We start from the raw sequence: 24,876 nt of genomic DNA, 5'->3' as shown, positions 1-24,876 counted from the left end.
GAATGGATTTATCCCCACTTGACAGTGTCATTTGGAAGAGCATTAATTGAAATGATGTGAAAGCACAGAACCTGCACACAGAGAATTCCTAATCTTAAGTAAATAAAGTTGTGTAGTGATGAGGGCTCAGTAACCTAGGAAGTCTATCCTGATCCATTTACCAACCCATTGGATTCCTCCATTTGCTCACTTATCACATTCTTGATTTGTCCATCCTCCCATCTATATAAGCAATTACTCTATTCACCCTTCCACCTGTCCATTTAGCCACTAATCCACCCACCACCCACTCACTCATCCTTCTGTATATTCACTCTATCCAATTAACCATTCACCAACCTATCCATATGTATCAATATCATCTATTCACCCATAGCTTCACCCATCCTTATGCACCATTTACCCTCCCCATTCATTAGCTTATCCATCCATACATTCCCTTATCTGTCCATCAGTTTATTCTCAACCTATTCTTAAATCCATCCATCCAGCTATATGCCTAATTCATCCACTCAACCATTTGTCCACACATCTATACATCATCTGTCCATTTATATATCCACTTATCCATTCTCTAGCTATCCACTTACTGATTCATCTATCCATTTATTCATCCACCAATCCATCCATCCATTTCCCAACTTATCCAAAATTGATCCATGCAACCTTCCACTTATTTATCATCAGTCCATACAACCACTTAGCATCCTCCCATCTGTCCACTCATCTATACCCACAACCCCATACACATCTACCCACATACATATCTGCAGATATTTATGCTCCACTTAGTTTGCGAAGTTGGTCAGGCGACAAGTGAGGTGAGGTTGGAGGAAGCAGTAAAGTTCCAGGCAGATAATTCCCTCCCCATTCCAATAGTGACCTCCCCACCCCCAGAACATCCCTCTTCATTGGAAAAAAAAAATGAGACCAGACAGTCAGTGGGTGGGCCCGTCTGGCCAGATGGTATTTTGGCTGCACAGCCTTTATACACACACGCGCGCGCGCACACACGCACACACACACACACACACACACATTGCTAGAATGCTGAACACAGACCGCACCCCCACCCAACATCCCCAATCCCAAGTGCAGAGTAGTCAGGCTTCCAGACATAAATTAAAAAATAAAATAAAATAAAAAAGAGTTGGTCTCTGGGAGGGAGAGCTCATGCAGAGATGGAGGCAGAAGTCCCTGGGAGCCTGGGCCAGGATAAATCCCTACCCCTTCCCTGGGGATTCCCACTCCCTGGGGGCCTCTGCCCTGACCGGGTCATTAACACCAGCCATCAGGCCTCTAGCCCCTTTAATGTCCAGTCTCCCAAATTACTAGATTTTGGTACAAGCCCCCATTTCCCACCACAGCCCAAGGGAGTAGCATCCTGGGGGGTGACAAGGGGAGGGAGTGGGTGCAGCCTGCAGGTCTTTAGCTGGATTCTCCAGGCTCTAGGTCTGGGTCAGGTGACCCCACGCACTCCTTGCTGAGTCGCACAATTTCCTGGGACAGAACTTCCATGTCCTAAGAAACAAACAAGCAATCATGGGCCAGAGAAGTGGGTAGGGGCAGCTCCTTCATCGAACATTGGGTATCATCTGTGATTTCCTTCTCACCCCATTCATCAGTCCCAATGGTGTCTGGCATGGGATGGGAAGGTTCTTAGCACTCACAGAGCGTCCAGCAAAAAGGTGGGCATGGAGAGAAGCTAAGGAGATGTGGTGGGTCACCTGCTGTGGCCCAGTGCTGCTGGAGGATACAACTGTCACCCTCACCACCTTGTCTTCTACTAAATGTGAGCTTGCTTCTCCAAGGAAGGAGCTGGGTCTAACTCCTTCCTGAACCCCCCAGAGATGGGGGAATATTTTGGTGGGAGGGGTGGGCAAATGGACATATAGGTAAACACATCAGGGATCTATGGGAGGCAAACGAGTGCACAAATGCATTGTAAGATGACATAGGGAGGACAACAGATAGGAAGGCAGGTCACTGGGTAGGTGGGCAAGGTAAGGCAATGGGTGACTGAGGAGAGAGGGGTAGGTCAGGAAATGGTTGGAAGACCTAGGGAAGATGAATAGATAGGTAAATAGTAGAGTAGGTATGGACAGATGGATAAAAGGTTGAGTGTGTGTATGAATAGAGAGATGGATGGGTGGGTAGAAGAACAGAGAGAAGAGTCAGAGACTAATAAGCTGACCCAAGGATGAAAGATGAGGGCATGAAAGGGTGGTAGATATAGGGGAAGGAGGATGGCTAGGAGGACAAGGTCTGGGTAGGTGGCTAGAGGGACTGGTAGAAGACCTGGGGGCTCTGTGGCTAGGGAGACATGTGGCTGGATAGACAGATGGGAAGGCTGGTAGGCTACACTCGCCTTGTGCAAGTGCATATTCTTGGTGAGCTGCTCCTCCAGCATGTTCTGCAGCTTCTTGTTCATCTCCCGAAGGTTCTCGTCACCTGGCTTCACTAGGTCTCTCAGGACGCTGCCCAGCCCGCTGCGGTCTGTGTGGCCTGCTGCCACAGACACATCTGCAAGGGCCCAGGCTGAGCACTACCCCCTCGGCAGAGCCAGAGGAGAGATGGGCAGAGCCAGAGGAGAAAAGAGGGAAACAGAGCAGAGGAGAGGGGAGGGAGAGAAGCCATATTATGTAGGGGGCAGAGATTTTGACATGTGAAACCAAGTGCTGTCATTACTAGTGATGTGACCCTGAAAAATGGGGATAATACCTAAATCATGGAGTTGGAAAGATGCATATGACTGCATGCAAATTATAGAGTACTTGGTAAACCCTCACCACATGTCAGTAGGTATTGTTCTGCTAAGGAAAAATTAGGGAGAGAAGGTTTGAAAAAAGAAGCAAAAGAAAGAAAGGAAGCGCAAAGGGGATAGAAGGTGGGAGACAGGTGGAAGAGGAAAAAAGGGTGAGGAAGGAGGGAGAAGAAATCAGAACCTCGAAAGGAATAAAGGTACAGAGAATTAAAATTTATGGAGGTAGAATACAGCCAGTAAGAGAGAGTAAAGGAGGGGGTTCAGAAAAAGACACAAGGAGAAAACAGAAGGGAGATAGAGGAGGAAGCTGAGACTTGGGGAGAAGAAAGGAGACAGAAGGCCGGAAAAGCACATTAGAGGAATGGATAGTGAAGGAATGACAGGCACACAGAGAAGAGGAGGAGGAAAGATAAAAACAGCTTCCCTGCTCTCCCTCCCATGGGTTGTAATTTTGTTAATAGCTTCACTGAGTTCCAAGAAGAGAAAAGCCACAGCATAGAACAATGGAAAAGGAGGGTCAGGTAAAGGCTGGATGGGGTTGAGGATAGGGGAGGGGGCACTGACCGATCCGGCTGTCCATGACGTAGGTCTCAATGATGGCGCTTTTCCGGCAGAGGTCCTCTGCCATGGAGGCACTGCTCACCTCCAGGTGCTTCACCTGCAAGATGGCCCAGCCCACCTCAGGCCCCTCAACTGCACATGAGGAGAGACCTGAGCAGACCCCCTCCTCACTGCCCAGCCAAGAGCACTTCAGGTGGGGATAAGTAGGGAGACAGACAGCACCTTCTCCTCTAGCATCCATTTCTCCTGCTGTGTCTCTGCCAGCCGCTGAAAGAGCTCAGCCACTTCCTCATCCGACAGCTCTGCTGGGCGAGGGGGCTGGGCCTGAGGGCTACTGGATAAGGACTGCAAGAAAGAGGAGATAGAGACCAGCCCCAGGTTCGTCACTGCCCACCCCAGACACAAGTCAGGAACAGGAGTTGGATGGGAAAGTGTGGGCCCTGTGGCTTGGGCTGTTGGTCAGTCGTAGCACCTTCAGAGACTGTTTCCCTTGGTCTAAAGGCGGGTAGAGAATAACTACCACATCAGGGCCTTATTGAGAGAATTCAAAGAAATACATTAGCAAATGAGATCTAACTTTCAGGCAACAGAAAAGGAGGCTGAAAAAGCTAAATGACACCACTAATAAGCAAGTAAAAAATTCCAAAAGGTGGGACACTTCTTGCAAGTCAACTGGGCTGGTCTATTCCCAAGTTGATGTCAGAAAAAAGGGACCACACGAAGGCTGGACATGGTGGCACTGCCTATAATCCCAGTGACTTAAAAGACTGAGGAGGATCACAAGTTCAAGGCCAGCCTGAACAATTTAGCAAGGCCATGAGCAATGTATCAAGACTGTCTCAAAAAATAAAAAGGGCTAAGGATATGGCCCAGTGCTCACTTTAGTGCCTCAGGTTCAATCCCTAGTACCAAAAATAAAAAATAAAAAAGAGAAAACAACCAGATGATGCAACATGTGCTCTGAAAGAGAATGCTGGTTTTCAGAAAAACAGCAACAAAGAACATTTTGGGGCCAACTAGAGAAATCTTATTAAGGGCAGAGTATTAGATGAGATGAAAATTTATCAAATTGAGAAGCTAGAGATCAGGTGAACCAAAACAGATTACTCTTAATCCCATTTAGGATTAAAAAGGAAGGATCTGAAAGGGTATGACCTAAGATTTGTTGTTTAGATGGGGGTCTCACCATGTTGTTCAGGCTGGCCTTGAATTCCTGGACTCAAATGATCTTGCCTTGTCCTTCTGAGTAGCTGGAACTACAGATGGGCAACACTGTGCCCAACTTGAACTAAGAATGTATAATAATGACCTTTGGATGGTGAAATCCTTGCTCACTTCATTTTTTGTTTATTTGTTTGTTTGTTTTATGGTACCAGAGATTGAACCCAGGGACACTTTACCATTGAGTTACATTCCTAGTCCCTTTTCATTTTTAGACAGGGTCTCACTAAGTTGCTGAGGCTGGCTTTGAAATTTCAATCCTCCTGCCTCAGCCTCTTGAGTATGTGGGATTACAGGAATGCACCACAACACCTGAAACACTTTTTTAAAAATTCTACAATGTACACATACTATTTATGGAATGATAAAAAATTATTTCCAAATAAAAGTGGCTGGCAAGGAACTGACATAACAGGTAGCAATAATAATGAATAATAAGTGTAAGTTGGAAAAAGGGACCTCCTGCATGGATGGATACAGTTACTACAAGCCATTTATTTTATGACTCCCAGAAAGGTGAAATTAGCTGACAAATGATGAAACAGAGGTTCAAAGAGAGAAAACGATTGACCTGTCCCCCATGTAACAATCTGAATCCAAGTTGATGACCTTGGGAAGAACTTGACAAGAAAATGCATGTGCCAGGGGATGGGGTCATAGCTCCAGTAGGAGAGCATGTCTGACACCCTGGGTTCAAACCCCAGCACCAAAAAAAGAAAAAAAAATGTTCATGCTAGACTCAGAGTAGATCACTGTAGGTCAGGAAAAAATGGGGAGATGGCCCAATTCCAGATTCTGGGCAGGAAAAATGGGTTGTAGGCTCTTCCTTGTCCCTTACCCTCGCTGGAACAGCTGAGCTCTCCTTCTCCCGCAAGATCTCCCGGTAGCTGAAGGAGGAGATGCTACTGCTATCTCCTGTCTGGGTTCGGCTTGGTGAGTTCATCTCAGAAAGAACCAGTTCCTCAAGGCCTGGAAAGTGGAGGGAAGAGAAACCTGAGCCCCAGTACCCCTGGGTCCCAGGGCACCAACTTGCAGAAAGAGGCAGAAATAGATTTGACAGAGATGGAAAGAGGCAAAGAGACACACTTGGGCATGGGAAAGGCAGAAGCAGACAGGACAGGGAAAGAGAGTAAAAAAAGAAAGAAAAAGAGCTGTCTCAGTTGGCAAATACATACAACAAGAGAGAGCCAAGGTGAAAGAGGCCAGGAGAAACATGGGCCTCAAGTGGCATTAGCACTTAGACTTGGGTTTGAAGAAAGGAAGACAGAGCACTGGAGAGGGCATAGGGCACACTCACACTCACAGAGAAAACCCCAGAGGGATAGGAAGCCAGAGCAAATAATGGAGATGATCACAGACCCTGGCAAAAGACATGGAGCAAAGAAAAATGATGGTGAAACTGGGCATGGTGGTATGCACCTAAAACCCCAGTGTCCCAGGAGACTAAGGCAGGACGTTTGCAAGTTTGAGGCCAGCATCAACAATTCAGCAAGACCCTCAAAATTTATTGAGACACTGTGTCAAAATAAAAAATAAAAAGGACTGGCAATGTAGCCCTGTGGTAAAAAGCACCCCTGGGTTTAATCCCCAGTGCCAAAAAAAAAAAAAAAAGAAAATGATGTCTCCATAGCCATGCACCTAGATTTCAGTTCCATTTAATGGACAAAGTGAATGTATGGTATACAGTTCTAATCTGTTATGTGCCTCTTAGTTTGTAACAAAACAGAAACAGAATGCCTCTGTTATAAAGAGGTACTTCAGAAAACTGAGTGCCTCATAGAGAAAGTGATTTGAAATGAGATAACATCAGTTTTGCCATGTCATTTGAAACATGGGCACTGTTTGTGCCACTGCTCTTGTGGCTGCTTCTCAGTGTCAGGAAGGGGTTAACAGCACATACCAAGGGATCTCCAGCAAGGGTGGGGTGCTGAGTGAGGTTCCATGTGTACCCTGAGTGGGAGAACAAGAGAGCAAGTTTTCTCTGAGGCTGTGATCTACATACAAGTTGCAACAAAGCCATCACTGCATGTTACTTATCTCAATGTATTAATAGGCTACCCCCATCTAAAAAAGGCAGAAACAATGCCAATTTTTTATGTCTGTCTTTTGCCTTACATGGCAGAAATAACAAGGATTGGATCTGGTTGTATAATGAAAACAGTACAGTGTTGCTGCCTGCATGAATGTCTGTCTCCCTAGCTCCACTGGGAAGCGAATCAGGGGGCTTTTTCCAGGAACCCTGGACTTGATCATGGGAATTTATAGAAGAAAAGAATGGATATAACAGATTTAAAAACACTGAGTGAGGTGTAGGATTGTATATGTGGGGGTAGTGGAGAGGCAGAGAGAGAGAGAGAGAGAGAGAGAGAGAGAGAGAGAGAGAGAGAGAGAGAGAGGGAGGGAGAGAGGGAGAGAGGATAGAGACAGAATGAGATAAAGGGACAAAAGAAGAAAAAGTGGGGAAGAGGAAAGGAGAGATGTAGAGAAAGAAAGCAGGGAGAAAAAAGCAAGTAAGAAAGGGAACAAATGGAACACAGAAACAGAGAAAAAGGAGAAAGAGAGAGAGAGAGAGAGAGAAATAGAAGAGAGACAGAAGAGGTAAGAAACAGAGTTCAAGAGGGACAGAACAAGCCAGAGAGCAGAAACAATGGAGGTGCAAGGCCCTGGGGCCCATATTTCCAGGCACTGGCTGCCCTGCACCATATATCCTTCTCTTCCTATCCTGGTGCCTCACCAGAGCGGCTCTTGCTATTGGTGAGGATATCCTGCAGTCGCTCCTGCAGCTTGTCGGCCCGTTTTCGCTCCAGGTGCAACTGCCGCTTGAGGTCCTTGAGCTGTGCAGGGACAGGAGGAAGATGAGGGCTGAGGACCAGGGGGCCCACAGGGAAGGGAAGGGGGTGCATGCCAGGAAGGGGCTGTATTAGGGCACCTCCCCATCTTACCGCAGCACTGCCCTTCTTCTCCAGGATTCGCTGCCCATCTACTGTATCCTTCACCTCCTGAAGGGTAAAGGCAGCATGGCTGATGGATGCCAGAACAACTGTCTGCAGCATGTCCTCTCTCTACCCTATGCTGTATACTGAGACCCAGGGGTGTGTCTGGGGCCACAGAGGGACCACTGACCTGCTTCAGGTTGCTAATGGTCTTCAGGTGGCCATCTCGCTCCTCCTGGGCCTGCTGGAGCTGATCACGCAGACCCTGAAGCTCCTCCTCCTTGCCCTGCAAAGCAAAGAGTAGCTCAGGCTGCAGCTTGGGAAGCCTCTGTCCTCCCTTGAGGGCCCTTCAGTACCCGGAGAAAGGAACACCATCAAAGGAGAGGCACCTTCAGCTCAGCAGTATGCTGCTCCTGGCACTGCTTTAGGGCTTCCTCTTGCTCCTGCTGCTGCTGCTGCAAGGATTCCTACGAGACAAGTCCCAGGTCTGGCCACAGCCCCCCCAGAAGACTTCATGCCCAGTTTAAGGGTATACTGAAGTGGGGCCCTTCAGGTATGTAGAAAAGAACTTCTTGCAGGCAAACACCACATGCCCTTAGGCAAAAATGTCACATTTATGTCTGTGCCATTCATATAACTCAATTTGCATTTACATTTTCTTTTATTTAACAACACATAACATAACACTTACTATATGCCAGGAATATTCAAAGGGTTTTACATATATTAACTCATCTTCCCTAATCCTTCCATATTCCCTAGACAGTAGGCATTATTTTTATTATATTGGTGCTGCAAACTGAACCCAAGGCCTCAGGCACCCTAAACAAACACTCTACCCCTGAACTATACCCCCAGACCCTATTGTCATCCCTTTTTTACCAAATATGAGAACAGGTCACAGAGAAGGCAGATGACTTTCCCAAGGTCACACAGCTAGGAAGTGACCCAGCCAGAATACAAACCCAGACAAACAACTGGCTCCGGTCTGTGCTCTTCCATGCTACTTGACATTTCCTCTTATATATTGTCCTGAGTTTTCCAGAAAATGGCAATAAAGGCTCTTGTTCAAATCATATCAGTGTATTACAACAATTTCCTGACAGAAGTAGAGTTCCAAGAGGAGAAGGTACCTTTTCAAATCTGCACAAAGGCGGGTTGGCTCTGCACACCTAATGTTTTGCCCTATCTGTTGGCCATTCCCTGGTCCACTCCAGAAGGCTGCTGTTGAGCCATCAGGACTGGGGCTGCACACACAAGTCCAGGACATCTCAGAAAGTTCCAGGGCCTGACCACTTTTGGTTCCCTGGTTTGGCCTGGGTTCCCCATAAGCAGCCTCCATGCTTCACTGGTCACCACCAACTCACCTCAGCTTCCTTCAAGCGCCGTTCAAACCAGCCCTTGGCTCCATCCATGGAGTGTACCTGAGCCTGAAGTTCTTCCACTGTCTGCTGGAGATTCTCCAGTTCCCGTGTTCGGGCCTGGAAGGGGCATCAGGGACAAGGTGGGCTGAGGAGTGGGCACCTCACACATGCCATTTATTGATCCATCAACAACATTGTGAACCCCAGGTTTTGGAGGAGGAAGGGCATGGTAATTTACCCACCCACCTTCTCCTCCCGGATCTGCCCACGGAGCTCCTCCTCCTGCCGCTTTTTGTCCTCATGCAGCTCTCGGAGCTCACGCTCGTAGCGGGCACGCACCCCCAGCACCTCCTTTTCATGCCGTAGTCGGACTGCTCCCAGCTCTTCCTTGTGCTGAGACTTCTCCTGCAGTGTCTCCATTGCTAGTTCATCCAGCATCGCCTTCCGCTTCTCAGCACTCTGGGGATCAGAAGGGTGGGCCAGGAGGATGGCAATCAACCTCCTCCCCCAATACTGGAAAAGGATTGCCACCCTGTCCCCATGGCCAAGGAACTAGCCAGACACCCCCCTCCCAGTCCAATCAATTTGGCTGAGTCACTTTCCCATCCTCAGAAAATGGGTCATTTGGGGCTGGAGTTGTTGCTCAGTGGCAGAGTGCTTGCCTAGTATATGTGAGGCACTGGGTTTGACTCTCAGCAGCACACATAAATAAATAAATAAAATAAAAGTACAACAACAACTGAAAAAAATATTTAAAAAAAGAAAATGGGTCATTTTCTTCCCCTTTCCATTCCCATGGATTTGACCATATCACCACTCTCCATCCCCTTGGACTGAGCCAGTTCCCCCACCTCTCCCCATGGTGCCCTACCTTCCTAGCCTCCTGGAGTTCCTGGATCAACTGCTCCTTCTCCTGTCCTATTTCTTGAAGTTGTTCCAGAAGGCGACTATTGGCCCGTAATGACTCCTATTGCAGGAACAAAGGGGGTAAGTTTGAAGAACTAGTAGTTGCTGGTTACCTGGGATGCTTCTGGTAGACCATTTCCCTTTTCATTGGTAAAGTGAGTGTTATAATCTCAACCTCTACACAGCTGGTTGCTCCCCAATATTCATTCTCCCCAATATCCCTAGCAACAGAATTTGTAGTTGAGTACATGATGGTCTAGCAAGCATTTCCCCTCTTTCTTCAAACTTAGGTGTACCTATGTGATTTTTTTCTTGTTTCTTTTATGAGACAGGGTCGTGCCATTGCCCAAGCTGACCCCAAACTCCTGGGCTCAAGGGGTCCTCCTGCCTCAGCCTCCTGAGTAACTAGGACTACAGACTTGTGCCACTACACTCAACTCACATGATTACTTTTTAATGTATGGAATTGGTTGATGTAACCTAGGTTATGCTTTTTTTTGGTACTGGAGATTGAGATCAGAGCCTGGCACATACTAGACAAGCACTGAGCTATATCCCCAGCCCTTTTTATCTTATTTTAAGACAGGGTCTCACTAAGTTGTCCTGGCTGGCCTCGACTTTGGGATCCTCCTGCCTAATCCTCTCAAGTAGTTGCTATTAGAAGTGTGCACCACCAACCTGGTAGGTAGTATGCTTAAAGGAAAGGGACATACTATTCCCTGCCCTATTTCCTTCTTCCTTCAAAATGGAATGCAAAGGCTGGGCTTGTGTCTCAGTGGTAGAGTGCTTGCCTAGCACTTGTGAAGCACTGGGTTCAATCCTCAGCATCATATAAAAATAAATAAATAAATAGAAAAAAGGAATCATGTCTATCTACAACTAAAATATAATTTTAGAAAAGATGGAATGCAAACATGATGGTGGAGGAGCGTAAGCAACCACCCCAAATGCCAAGATAGAAGTCTTCTGTTGAAGGGGCAGAATAGCAATAGAAAAAGAACCTGGGTCACTGGTGATTACAGAACCATTATTCGTCCTTAAACACCCTACTTGGAGTTTTACATGAAAGAGATCTAAATACCCTTATTTAATCTATCATTATTGTAGTTTCTAGTTGAGTATCCCTAATGCAAAAATCCAAAATCCCAAATGTTTTAAAGTCTTAAACTTTTTAAGTGTCAACATGAAACCAGAGAGGAAAATTCCACACCTGACCTCTTGTGACAGATCACAATCAAAACACAGGTGCAAGCCAGGCACAGTGGTACACACCTGTAATCCAAGTTACTCACAAGGCTGAGGCAGGAGGATTGCAAGTTCAAGGCCAGACTAGATAACATAGCAAGATCTGTCTCTCCCAAGGGAAAAAAATACAGGTATATTAAAATATTATATAAAACTACCTCCAGGCTATGTGTATAAGGTATGTATAAAACAAACGCATTTTGTGGTTAGACGTGGGCCCTATTCCCAATACATCTCAGTAAGTATATGCAAATATTCTAAAAAGCAAAAAATCAGAAATGTGAAACATTTCTAATCCCAAATATGTTGGATAAAGGACACACAACCTATGTATGGAACCAGAATATATATCCTAATGAAGTGAAGAGGTTTAGTTTCAGAGAAGCAAAATGATTTGTGCCAGGACATACAGGGAATCAGCCTGGGATCTAGATGCCCCTGACTACACAGTCTTCCCACTGCACCTCATGGGGACTCCACTGAGCCAGGACTAGGGAACTACAAGACAGGCTAGGGTCAGAAGTATCACCTGGAGCTGGGAGTTGAGGTCATCTTTCTGTCCCATGAGATCCTCATACTCAGTCTGCCGCTGCTGTAACTCAGCTGCCAGCCCAGTGGTCTGTTCCCGTAGCATATTCAGTTCTTGTGTCTTTGCTGTTTGGATCTGCAGAAAGTAGTGGTGATGGGAAATGGAGTGAAGAAGCCCCAGGACCCAGGCATGAGCATGGGCCTCTCAGTTCCAGGGGGACAGGGAGAAAGGCGTGAAAAAGATAGAATGAAAGAGAAAATTTCAAACAGAAAAACAGTGAGGATAATGGATAAATATGATATATTCATGCAATGGAGTACTACACAGTAATGAAGGACAAACCCAAGCACTGGGTTGTAGCTCAGTGGTAGAGCACTTGCCTTGCAAGTGTGAGGCACTGGGTTCAATCCTCAGCACCACATAAAAATAAATTAAAAAATAAAGACATTGTGTCCATCTACAAATAAAAAAAATATTAAAAAAGAACAAACCCAAGCTATATTTGGATAAACCTCATGGATACAAAGGTGCCAGAAAAAAGCCAGAGACAAATGATTCCATTTATATGAAATGAAAAGCAAATGAAGTGAATCTATATTGCTAAAGGTCAGAATAATGGTTATTTCTGAGGAAGTATTGACTGGAAGGAGTAAAGGGGACCTTTGAGGGTACTGAAAATACACTATATTTTGATCTGGGAGGTGGCTACATGTAGATAGAAAAATATGAAGATTGATGGATAGAGAGAGAGAATTCACTGAGTTACACACTTTAAGATTATTACATTTCATGCACTTTACTGGAGAGAAACTAGAATGCCAGAGAAGCAGGGACGGATGGCCAGAGAGAAGAGGGCTAGAGCCAGCAGAAAAGAAAAACAAATAGGCACCTTAAAACAGCATGGTATCCAAACCACTCTGCTTGGGTGTGGACCAGAAAGGAGAGAGATGGGGGAATGAGGAGGGATCCATGAGGGCTCTCAGGTGTCCTGTACCTGCTCCAGGGCAGCCAGACTAGTCCTCAAGGCATTGTTCTCAGCCAATAGCCCTTCCACTTGTTCCTGCGCATCTGCACTCTGGATAGAAACCTGGCCCCACCCCCACAACAGGTGAGAGTGGGTCCAGAACAGGGAGGCAGGACCTACCCACAGCCAAGAAAGAAAAGAGACAAAGAGACAGAGAGACAGAGAAACAGAAACACAGACCAGGACTAGGAGAAGCAAGAGCCCTGGGGACCTGCCTGCCTGTTTAGTACCCACTTAGGCTGCCACCTCCCCCAACCTCAGATTCATGAGCCCATCCAGTACAACATACCTGATCCTGTAGGGCCCTCAAAGCTGCTGCATGCTCCAGGCGCTCTCCCTGCCGCTGATCTCTTAACTCTGCCAAGCTCTGTGGGTATCAGGAGGTCAGGGGTGCCCATTCCAGACCTCAGTCTCCCCTGAATACGTATAACCATATAGACTCCCTTTCGAGTAACCAACAGTATGTCCTCAGCACCTATGAGTTTTGGACTACCCATCAAGGATGTCAGGTTCACCAAAATCCAGGTCACTACCTGAAGTGGCCTTAAGACACACTTGCACCCTCTACACCATCTTGCAATAATCTCAGACACACCTAAGCTTCTGGTCCTAGCTCCTGGGGGGCTCAAACTCCCTTAGCCCCCATCCATAAGACACCTTACACTAACTCAGATTCCATCTTGGGAGCCCCAGATTCTCAACATACATGCAACCCCCATAGATTGCAGATGTGCTCAACATCTAGGGACTATGGCTTTACCCAGACTCCAGGTTCTGACCACTAGGATTTTCAGAAACACTCAAACCCCCATGTCTCAAGTTCCCAAGGTCTCAGATTCACACAAACTCCTAGTCCCAGACCCTAGAGGTCTCAAGCTTATACAATCTCCTAGTTTCCAGCTCCTGGAGAAGTCTCAGACTGACACCTGCCATCTATTACTCTGGTCCCTAGTCTCTGAGGATCTTCAGATCTAGACCACCACCAGCTCCTGGGGGTCTCAGCTTTACTTGGACTCCTGTTACAGTCCACATATTCCCAGTTTCTAGGGGCCTTAGTACCATCAACCACCACATTCCCTTCTCCAATGGACTTATAACTTACCCCTTCTAGAAGAAAGCCTAGAGGCTTTAAAGTCACCCAGCCCTTGACCATCAAGAGCCTCAGACCCACCTAGACTTTTACACCAGCCCCTGAAGGTCTCTGACTGACCAGCTTTTTGTTCACTGCCCCCAGGGGTCTCAGGATCACCTAGTCCATGCAATCCCACTTCCTAAACATCTCAGACCAAAACTAACCTCCAGTCCCTGAGAATCTCAAATGTACTACACCTCTAGCACCAACTGCCCCACCCTTGAAAATCTTGAATCTACTCAGTCCCCATGCCCTTGGTCTCTGGAAATCTCAAATTTACTGACTCCCCTGCTCTTAAATGTCTCAACATCACCCAGTCTCCAGGAAGTTCAGACACACAATTCCTGGTCCCAAACCCCAGTGGGAGTTTCAGATTGATATGAACATAATCCCCCAAGTCCTCAGCCCTAGGACTTCTGATCCACACAGACTCTTATTCCAAATCTCATAGTTCTTGGGGCTCCTGAGCTCCTGGGGAAGGCCTAGATCCATCCAATCTCTGAATTTCCAACATGGGAAATTGAAGACTGCCCAGCCAGCCTCCTTGGGTCATAGACCTCCCCAAACAGGATCCCCACCCCAAGGAGTCTTGGGACTTGGCCTCCTCACTTGATTGGCAGCCTCAAGTTCCTGCTGCAGTTTCTGGGTGCGAGCCAACTGAGCCTTTAGATCAGCTTCCTTCCGCTGTTGTAATTCCTCAATCTTATTCCTAGGGGTGACAGGGGTAGGGCACACTGGATGACTCAAGGTTCAGTCTCTTGGCTCTACCCTTGTGATCTTCAGGAAATTCTGCATGGTATAGTCCCTATTTGTCTACCAGTGGTCCCAACCCTGGCAGTTACCTGCTGTCATTAAATAGTGTCTCCTTCTCTGTCTGCAGACGGCAAAAGCTGGACACAGAAAGACAGACATAGATGGGTCTGTTCTACAAGTCAATGCCTCTTTAGGCCCCCCAAAACATAGAAAAAAGAAGTATACCTTTCTTGTTTCTTTTTTAGTTTCTCAGAGAGCTAGATGGGAGGAATAAAGGGGAGTAGACAAGTGATAAAAATGAGAGTAATATTAATGAAAGACAAAAATTAACTTAATATTCACACATTTCTCACTGCATTCTTTCTGGAAGCCATGATTTACTTGTGTTATCCTGTGGAATCCTCAAAATAGCCCTGAGAAGTACTACCAGTCTTACAAACTGGGAAACTCAGTCTTAGAAGGGATAAGTAATTGCCTGGTTGGTCAGCAGCAAAAAGCATTATCTCCATTTAGTTCCCTTGATCTCCAAAGGTCAGCACTTATGCCCCCTACATAGTGGCCAATAGCCACATCATAGAATGGCTAGTCTGGGAGGCCTATAAATCAGCATCCTAATTGGTTATCTTATCACTGGGCCTCCGGGTTCTAAAATAAGAATTAGGAGTCTGTAAATGCTTGGATAAATGAATGAATGGGCTAAGTTGGAAGGAGACAGAAGTGATGGGACCTGACATGCCCAAGATAGAATGGGACCACATTAGCCCATTACATATTGAAAGCAACTCTGAAACATAAGTGTGAGTCTCTCCACTTCCCCCATGATGAAACTGAGGCTCTGAGGGAGGCACAATGGCCCTTTATGCTATGCCAGGAAAAAGCTGGGCAGCCCCACCTTAGCAAGTTCTTCCTGCAGCCTGGATGTTTCAGCCTGCTTTGAGCTCTGCAAGGAAAGATGAGGGATGAGCTTGTTGTTAGTAAGGACAGGGGAAGGCCTCTGCTTTGCCTTGTCCTCCTGCCTCCCTCACCCCTTCCATTCTGCCCACGAGATGATGATGTCACAGACATCTCCGTGGGACCATAGGCAGAGCCAGGGCTTCGGCCTGCCTCCTGACATCCCAGCTCCAATAGACCCAGGTTTACCTCCAAGCCTTGCAGCTGTTCCCAGAGCAATCTCTTTTCCTCTTTCTCCATTTCCCATTTCAGCTCCACCTCTGCCAATGGCATGGGGGCCATGGCAGTGGGGGTGAGGCCCCCGGGGGGGTCCCCTTGGCCTTCACTGACAGCTGAGGTCTTCACAGCCTCTTTCCCATAGCGCTCCTGCAGGGCTAGTGGGTTGAATGAGAATATGATGGATAAGGTAGTCTCTGAAGTTCTCTGCCATGCTTCAAATAGAGGGAAAAGCAGCCTCCAACCCTTCAGGTCACAGAAATCCTGCTCCAAATGCCCACAAGCCCCATCCATGCCTTTCACAAATCTTTCAAGACCTACCAACCTCTGAGATCCTGTCTGCCATGCTCCATTCCCTACTTATAGCTAAATCCCTCCTATAACCTCATAATTCCCACTCACATTCCAGTAAGTCTCCCTCCCGATCGTGGAACAAGCACCCACCAACAAACAAGTCCCAGCTGTTCACCAAGGGTCCACATATCAGGACTTTCTCACAATATACCAAACTGTCAGCTTTTATCCTAGACCCCACCTATGATCTGAGCTCCTTCATTCGCTTTCTCCACTTAGTAAATATATCCTTTTCAACATTCATGCTGCTGCTCTCTAACATTTGCTAGGGACCAGGCCCGGAACCAAATGCAGAATGATACCACCTCTTTCTACTATCATTTTCCAGGTAGCAGCCATCACTGTGTACACTGTATAGATGATGACCCTTTGGCTCAGATAGGTGAACTGGCCTGTCCAAAGCCACACACTGGTTCAAAGCAAGGTCAAGCCTAACCCTGAAACCCTTCTCCTTCCCCCGAGAGGCAGACATCCTTCTATGCTCCACTCAGGCTCTGAGGTCCCTATATCCCCAGGAGAGCTGCTACATACCTGCCACATTCTTCTGCAAGGCTGTATTCTCTGCCTGCAGTCTCAGCAGCTCCCCATCCACATGGGGTCCAGCTTGGACAGCCCCTGTTCCAGCAGCCCCCTCCTTCAGTTGCTGGTTCTCCCGTTCCAACTGCTCCATCTGACTGCAGAGCTGACCAGGGGAAGAGGGAGGAAGCAGAAGCAGCAAATCAGAACACTATTCACTGAAACATATATAGCACTTGACCATGCAGTTTATAATTCGTTTAATTCCCATAAAGACCTTATTACATAAGTGCTCTCACACTTTATAGATAAGGACACTAAGGCACAGAAATATTAAAAATCTTCATATTCACACATCTGTTAAGTGGCAGAATCAAAAAGGATGAGAATAGTGAGAACAATTTCCCCTTTGCCTCTTCCCAACATATCAATAAACTCCAAGACTTCAGATTCCTCTGGAAATTGTCAGTACCATGGATAGTCCCAATGCCATGCCTTCTATGGACAGTTCTGTGTCCTGGGTATTATACCCAGGGATAGTTCCTTCTCAGTCCAGGCACCACAGACAATTTTAAGAGCATTTCCAGGGCCAGCACTGCCTACAGTTCCTGCCTTGCCAACTCCTGGCCTTGGAGAGGTAAACAATACAAGCCAGTCCCAAGTTAACAGCCAGTCCCCTGTTAACTTCCCAACGAAAGAACAGTTCTCATAGAAGTTCCAAGACGATCCCTTATCCCCATTTTCAGGGGATAACATTGAGGCCCAGGGAGAATTTTTAATTTTATTGACTGGGATATTTTCTACCCCAAACATTATTTCTTTCGCCTAGTTCTTCACATGACTGGCTCCTGCATCCTTTATTATTCTGCTCAGATGTCACCTTTAACCTAGTATCGCATGGGCTAGGGATACAGCTCAGTGGTAGAGCACTTGCATAGCCTTGAGGCCCTGAGCTCCATCCCTAGTACTGAAAAGAAAAAAAAAATGATGTCCCTCAACACAGAAATTCTACTATTCTATCAGAGAACTGCATCCAATTCTTTATTATCAGGTGTTAATCACAATTAAATTTTACTTTTTAACAGTCACAAGCACAGATTCTGAAACCAGACTGCTTGGATATGAATTTCTACTTTGCCGTTTACTAACCAGGTGATCCTAGGACAAATTACTTTATCTCCCTGGGGCTCAGTTTTCCTCATCTGTTAAATAGGGATCCTAAAAATATCTCATAGGCTACTGCAAGAATGAAATGAATAAACAATGTGGAGCACTTCAAATAGGAACTGGTACATAGGGGATGCGATATAAATGTCAGTTATTACTACTAATTTTATTTGCTTACTATGTTATGTCTTTCTCCTAATCCCATCCCCAGAATGTAAGTTATGCAAAAGTGGAGACCATTCTGTGCTGCTCACAAGGTATTTCCAGAACACACAGAACATAGCAAGTACTCTATAACTGCTGAAGAAACAATTGAACTGAAATATATTGGCAAAAAAGGGGTGGATACAGGCTTCAACCCAATGCTTCCCTGTGAGCACTTCCAGTGCCTGGGAGGAGTAGGAAGGTGACTATGAAGTAAGTCTCTACACCAGGTCCTGTACCCAGCCTCGGGTAGTGCAGGGAAACATGAGCTGGATTGATGGAAAAATGCCTGCTCTGCCCCACCCCCTTAGAACCAAGATATCACAGAGGCAGAGAGCGGTAAGGCTGTGAGACCAGTGGTTATGTGAGCATCAGGGATATGCAACTAGGGGAGGGAGCACCAGAAGGTAATGTTTAAATGAATCATGAGGCAAGACCTGCAGATCAAAACAACCTATGAGGAATGAACCAATTAAAAAAACTTGAAGTGAGAAACCAGAGAGAAGACTGTGAAAATATAGCAGGTGAGAGGTAGTAAGGGCAGAGGCAGGTCAGGGCCACGGGATGGATATAAAACTTTTTTTTTTTTCAGTACTGGTGATTGAACCCAGGGTCTCATATATGCTAAGCAGGTGCTTTACCACTGAGCCATATCCCCAGTCATCTATTTTATGGTTTCTGTATGTGATACTAGAAATCAAACCAAGGGCCTCATGCTTGCTAGACAAGTGTTTTGTCACTAAGCTATATCCCCAACCCCTGGATATAAAACTTAAAAAGTTAACAAAGAGGGCTGGGGTCGTAGCTCAGTGGTGGAGCACTTGCCTAGCATGCATGAGGCCCTGGATTCAATTCTCAGCACCACATAGAAATAAATCAAATAAAGGTCCATTGATGACTAAAAAAATATTTTTTTAAAAGTCAACAAAGAGCTGGTGATGTAGCTCAATGGTATAGAGCACGTTTTTAGCATGCATGAGTCCCTAGGTTCAACCTCTAGGATTGCCGAAAAAAATAAAAAAAATATTTTAGAGAACTAGGGATGTAGCTCACCTGCTTGGCATTTGCAAAGCCCTGAGTTCAATCCCCAACACTGCCAAAATAAAATGTATTTTAGAGCAAGACTGAATCAATAGAAAGATAATATCATCAGCTAACATTTCCATAGCTGATATTACATCCAAAGCTCTGTTGTAAGTAGCTTATGTACGTTACCCATTTAATCCTCACAAAGCACTGCAAGACAGATGCTGTTATCAGTATCATTTGCATTTTAAATATTTGGGACCAAAGAAAAAGTAGGATGAGTGACTTTCTTGAGGTTACAGTTAGCAAAGATTTTAATCTAGGCCTATCTGGGAGTGGTGGCTCCCAGACTACAATATCACCAGCTGGGGAAGCTGAGGCAGGAGGATCACAAGGTTGAGGTCAGCCTTGGCAACCCAGCAAGATCCTGTCTCAAAGTTTTAAAGAACAATAAAATAGCTCAGTGGTAAAGTATCTCTGGGTTCAATCCTCAGTGCTGAGAAAATAAAAAGATTTTAATCTGGGTCTTCTGCTTCTAGACTCCATGTTTGGAATAACTGCTTGCTGAACTGCCGCTCCTGGCACTGTACTTGCTTAAAGGTTGCTTTTTGCTTTATTTTTTAAGGTCTTAAGCGGTATTGTATCAGGTGAAACCTTATAAATACCATTCTTACTGCCAAGGGACTTTTGTCCTGAAAACACCCTAAAAACTTACAAAGTGATTAGCCATGGACACAGTAGATAAGAAAGAAAACAAAAGACAAAATCTCCAACTGCTCAGTAGTTTCAGAAGCAGCCAGGACACTAAAATCAGTGAGGAAATAGAATTAACTGATCCAGGATGAATTATCTGGAAGAAGTAGAACCCCAGGCTCATGTCAGATGAAGGGAAGGAAGACAAAAAGGAAGCACTTCAAATATCTTTCCAACCTGTATTAAGCATAATAATTTTACCTAAAGACCCAACACCCTGATGTTTCAGAGCATCAGCCCCAAATTTATGGAGATTTGATGTTCAAAGAAAAGGAGCGCCTTGGCCAGGAACCAGCTGACCTCAGGGCTTGAAGTCATCTGATCCCACCACAGTAAATGGCCCCATCTGTCAAATTACTGCCCCCCCCCCGCCCCGCATTCCAGGACCTTTTTCAGCACCACGGACAGTGATCTAGGGTCAGACCCTGTCCAACCATCAGTTGCTGTCAGGTTTCAGCCTAGGTGGTCCCTACACACACTTATGCACACAAACACACACACACTCCATTCCTGTTCCCTCCTCATTTATCCCGGGCACCAGCACCTTGCTGAACTCGGCCATAAGAGTGCTGTTCTGCAAGCGGAAGTCCTCCTCCTGGCTGTGCAGCTTTGCCTGCAGCATCTCATTTTCACTCAGCAGTACCTCGACTTCCTGCAGTGGCAGATATAGACCAGGACTCCAACAAAGGCAGAAAAAATGAGGTGATATGGCAAAGAAAGAGACAGAAGGAGAAGATGACATGGGGGAAGCGCATAGGGTACAAAGAAAGAGGTGATATAGGGAGGGATAAAATAAGAAAAAGAGAAAGATGGAGAGAGAGACATAGGAAAATAGAAAGAAGGGAAAACAGGGAGGGAGAGACAGACAAATAAGGGGGAGTAAAAGAAAATAAAGGGAAAGGTAATGACAGGAAAGGAGAGAAGGATCAGGAGAGAGAAAAAGAAAATAAAGGAACAGGGAGAAATCACCAGGGAAAGAACAGAGGGGAGAGAGAAGCAAGGGGGTCAGGGTAAGAAATGAGTCAGGATGAGATAAAGAAACGAGGATAAAAAGAAATAAAAAGGAACAGGGGAAAGAAACAAGGAGTCAGAGAGAAATAAACAAAAAGCATTAAAGAGACATGATGACAGAGATGGGAACAGGTTGGGAAAAAACAAAGAGAGGGTTGAGGAGAGAAACAAGTCAAGAGAGAGGGAAACAGGAAGACAGAACCAGGAACAGACAGACTCAGAATAAAGAGAAAAATGAAGAAAGAGAGAAGCATAGGCAGAGTACAAGATAAACATAGGAAAAGAAAGACAGACACAGAAATACATGGCAGTGAGGAAGTAGTAGATGCAAGGACACACACAGAAAAAGGCAGGCCAGTATAAGGAGATTCCAGCACACAGAAATATCCCCATTTAGACAAAGTCTTCCAGACACATTCACCATGAGCCCCCTTACCTGAGCTTTCTTGCTTTTGCTCAGTGCCTAAAGGGAGGAGTGGGAAGAGAGCTTAAGTGAACAGCAATGAATTTATCCTACCCTCAGTAGGGTATGGAGACTACTGTGACAAGTGTTAAGGGAGAACAATGATGACATGGGTCGTAGGGTGATATTTTCTTCAACCTCAGAACTTTCCTGACAAATTGAAGCCCACAGGAATAACAGAATGAATGAGTAAATAAGAGACTGCCTTGGTGTTACAGCACACAGGAATCTTCCTTTTCTCTATGTCCTTGAGGTTGAGGTGTGTCTTATTATTTAACCCTTTACAGCTTGGATCTCCAGGCTCAGAAATTGTGGCTTCATTGCTATATTGTCCAAACATATCTATGTTGATCCTTCCCATGGAACATGGAAAGTGCTGCTCCCCTGCTCAGCAGCCAAGGGCATTGTCAGGTTTGGAGAATTAGCACCCTAGGAAAGAGAAGCCCAGCCTCCCAACAACGAGATTTTCTGCAATCTGTATTAGTTCATCCAACAAATATTTATCCAGCATGTACTACGTATATATTGTAAACATGGGGACAGAACAGTGAAGAAGACAAAGGAGAATGTTGAATGTCTTGAGGAGCCATAATAAGTTATATTCTATCTCATCTTGAGAGGATTTAAGAGGTGGGTTGGGTCTTATTTTACCAACAGGACCAGAACAGGGATGGGAGGCAGGAGCACAAGGCAGGATGTGGTTAGAAGTTGGGAGGCAGATTGAAGGCAGAATAGATTAGACTATTCAATCAAAAGGTAGTGACTGAGTAAGTAACTGAAATTAGAATGAATTGAGTTAATTAAATTAATCAATAAACTAAGCAGGATTAGGTAAAATTAGCCAACTAAAGAGACTTCCTTGAGAATTATTTAAATGACTATGTGAAAACAGCATATAATATGAGTGCTAGTTCACTGTAGGTGCTCATTGGCAACATGAATGAGTCAGACAGATAAAGGGTAACAGATAGTGGGTGGCTGGGTGGGTGGAGAAAGGTACCTTTTGAGCTTTACTGAACTCCTTATCCAGGTAGGCAACCTTCTGTCGAAGACTGGCAAGTTCTGGTGTGGGAAAAGTAGGGAATTGCAGCCTTAGGCAGTGGAAAGGAGCTGAAGGCCTTCCTGCAAGGCGTCTAAGGTAAAAATGTCAGCCTCTGGCCCCAAAATTCACCCCCATCTAATGAGACCCTCTTGGCTCACCAACACCATTCTTGCGTAGTTCATCTGAAAGCTGATAGTTGTTTGTCCGGAGTTCCAGGAGCTGAGCCTTTGGGGAAAACAGAAGGGAAAAGACTTAGTTAGGAAAAGTGCTCCCACCCCTATCACAAGGGAACCATGCTCCTAAACCACATAGATTGGACTGACACCGTCCATGTGCTTCCTCAGTCACTCCTTATGACTTAAGCATACTGCATCTTAAAGTAAGTTGTCAGGCCCTAAGCCCAGCTCCACTTATAAACCTAGCCACTCTCAACCCTCCATCTCCACTCCTCCAATCCATTCTGCACTGTGGCCATCAGTGAGTTTTGACTCAGTCAGGCTACTGTTCATGTGCATGAACATAAGTCTTCACACACACAGAATGAAGTTCCACTTCCTCATCTTGGCTGACTCCTTCACACACTGAACACTACCTTACCAGACCTGGAGGCCCCTGAGGGCAAGGGACAAGAACTTGCCTTCCCATTTCTTTCCCAAGAAGTTCTGGTATTTTCCTCTCCATCCTTCACTGAATCAAGGGGATTCCCAGGATCCTCCAACTACAGTTTCTCAAAACATTTCCAGGCCCCCTTCAAAAATTAAGGGAAAGGGCTGGGCATGATGATGCATGCCTGTACTCCCAATGACTCAGGAGGTACATGCAAGAGGATCACAAGTTCAAAGCCATTATTAGCGAGGTACTAAACAACGTAGCAAGACCCAGTCTCAAAATTAAAAAAAAAAAAAATAGAAAGGGTTGGGGATGTGGCTCAGCAGTTAAGCTCCCTTAGGTTCGATCCCCAGGACCAAAAAAAGAAAAAAAGGAAAGGGCCAGGTGCAGTGGCACAAGCCTGTTATACCAGTGAATCAGGAGGCTGAGGCAGGAAGATCACAAGTTTGAAGCCAGCCTCAGCAATTTAGTAAGACTCTATCTAAAAATAAATAAATAAAAACTATTGGGAATGTAGCTCAGTGTAAAGCATTCCTGGGTTCAACTCCCATTACACAAAAGGGGAAAAAAAGAAATAAAAGAATTAAGAGAAAGTGAAATTTAGGCCATTCCAAACAGCACACTCCTATCTACAAGCCCTGTAGGTCTCTGAGGCTGGTTCTTCCCAGACACACTCACTATCCCCCACCCCTCTAGGACCTTTTTCCTCCCTCACAACACACCAATATCTGCATCTCTTCCCCTGATAGTCTACTCAAAGTCAGAAGGTTTGGCCTTTATAAAACTTTTCCTGCCCCTGTCCTCACCAGGACCCAGTATGTCTCTCCAAGTCCTGATAGAATTGGTACACTCCTTTCCACTCCCTTAGATTCCCTCCTCAACAGAGCCAAATGATTTCCTCTCACTCACTGCCCAGTGGGATCAATCTTCCTCACTCAAGGATCCCCCATCCCCACAAGATCTCCCCAGTCATGGTCCATTGGGATGACTCTACACACTTCAAGTTCTCTCAAATGCAAAGCCTTGGGTGGGCCAGTTGGATTACTCACTTAGATTCCCTTGCAAATGTTAGGGTAGTCTTTCCAATTAATAGTACAATGATCTTGCCATTACATTCCCAGTGTCCCTCACTTAGGAACTACAGTTTTCCCTCATTCAAGAACCAAAATAATTACTTGTCCTCACTCTGAGTTCTTGCCCTTTACCCACAGGATTCTACTCAGGATTTTCTCCTTTCAGAGACTCCCTCAGCAAGGAACTCTCTAGAGAAGAGCCCACTCCTGATGCAATGTTATGGCCTTTCATCCCTTCTCAGAGTCCCCACCCTAAAAGAATCAAGTAATCAGAGTACCAATTCAGGGTACCTCCAGAAAGTCCATTGGTCCTTTCTCCATACAGTTCAAGGTATCACTCTTTTACATCTTCTGGTCCTCTCCCCCCCTAGAGATTGATGGTATTGCCCATTCAGGTCCTTCTTTACCCCAGGTCTAACGGGATCACCCCTAATAATCCAATGATACCCCCCTCTGAGGATCCCTGACCACCAAAGGCACAGTATCTCCACTTCCCAGGAACACACCTAGGGTCTTTCCCCAATCCCCTAGCATAGTTTTATCTCCCACAAACTTTCCACCTCCCACAGGCTAATGGTACTGCCCTCTCAAGGGCTCCCCGCACCGTGACGCAAACGGCCCAACGCCCGCTTCCTTCCTCTCCAGACAAAATGGTTTCGCCCTCAGGATCTCCTCCTTTCAAAGCCCCAAATTATCATCACCCACCAATGGTATCCCACACACACAGGAACAAAGATCTCGTCCCCGCAGTTCTGAGTGAGGTATCGCCTACTAAAGGACGCTCTCCCCTGCCCACAAGGCTAACAGAATCAGTCTTCAGAGCCCAAATATCTCAGAATCCAAGAGTCTCGCTGATCACAGCCTCAGTTTCCCTTCTCCAGGTCAATTCCTTAGACTCAATGTCGGTACCAGCCAACTCCTTCTCAGAGCCGGCGACACGACCTCTCTCTACCCCGCCTCCCATCGCCTAGCCGGGTGGTCTTTCCCACAGCGAGCGGCACCTGCATCCGCTGAAACTCCTCCTCAGACAGAGCTTGCGCCATGTTCCTCCCCCCCACC

At 46.0% G+C, this 24,876-nt stretch overlaps 1 protein-coding gene across 4 annotated transcripts; it reads right to left on the bottom strand.

Moving 5' to 3' along the window:
- Positions 1–1,138: 1,138 nt before the first annotated feature.
- GRIPAP1 (GRIP1 associated protein 1) lies at positions 1,139–24,876 on the bottom strand. 4 transcript variants are annotated; one of them, XM_079123814.1, is made up of 26 exons: positions 24,819–24,876; positions 22,294–22,360; positions 22,094–22,155; positions 21,067–21,093; positions 20,164–20,271; positions 16,485–16,635; positions 15,573–15,757; positions 15,325–15,372; positions 14,658–14,689; positions 14,522–14,569; positions 14,289–14,388; positions 12,837–12,914; positions 12,518–12,610; positions 11,524–11,658; positions 9,715–9,810; positions 9,090–9,302; positions 8,847–8,960; positions 7,869–7,946; positions 7,670–7,765; positions 7,489–7,545; positions 7,281–7,380; positions 5,385–5,515; positions 3,548–3,670; positions 3,329–3,422; positions 2,369–2,523; positions 1,139–1,521 (listed from the first exon to the last, which is right to left on the bottom strand). In XM_079123814.1, the coding sequence occupies exons 1-26, from the start codon at positions 24,858–24,860 to the stop codon at positions 1,429–1,431; spliced, it is 2,526 nt and encodes an 841-aa protein (XP_078979940.1). In that variant the 5' UTR covers positions 24,861–24,876; the 3' UTR covers positions 1,139–1,428. The 4 variants fall into 4 exon arrangements, with proteins under 4 accessions (XP_078979940.1, XP_078979942.1, XP_078979941.1 ...); XM_079123816.1 differs by lacking the exon at positions 2,369–2,523; XM_079123815.1 differs by lacking the exon at positions 12,518–12,610.

The sequence above is a fragment of the Sciurus vulgaris genome (genome assembly GCF_902686455.1).
Source record: "Sciurus vulgaris genome assembly, chromosome: X".
In the NCBI taxonomy this organism is placed as follows: Eukaryota; Metazoa; Chordata; class Mammalia; order Rodentia; family Sciuridae; genus Sciurus; species Sciurus vulgaris.
Note: the sequence above shows the minus strand (reverse complement) of the source record. Positions and strands in the feature narration are given on the sequence as shown.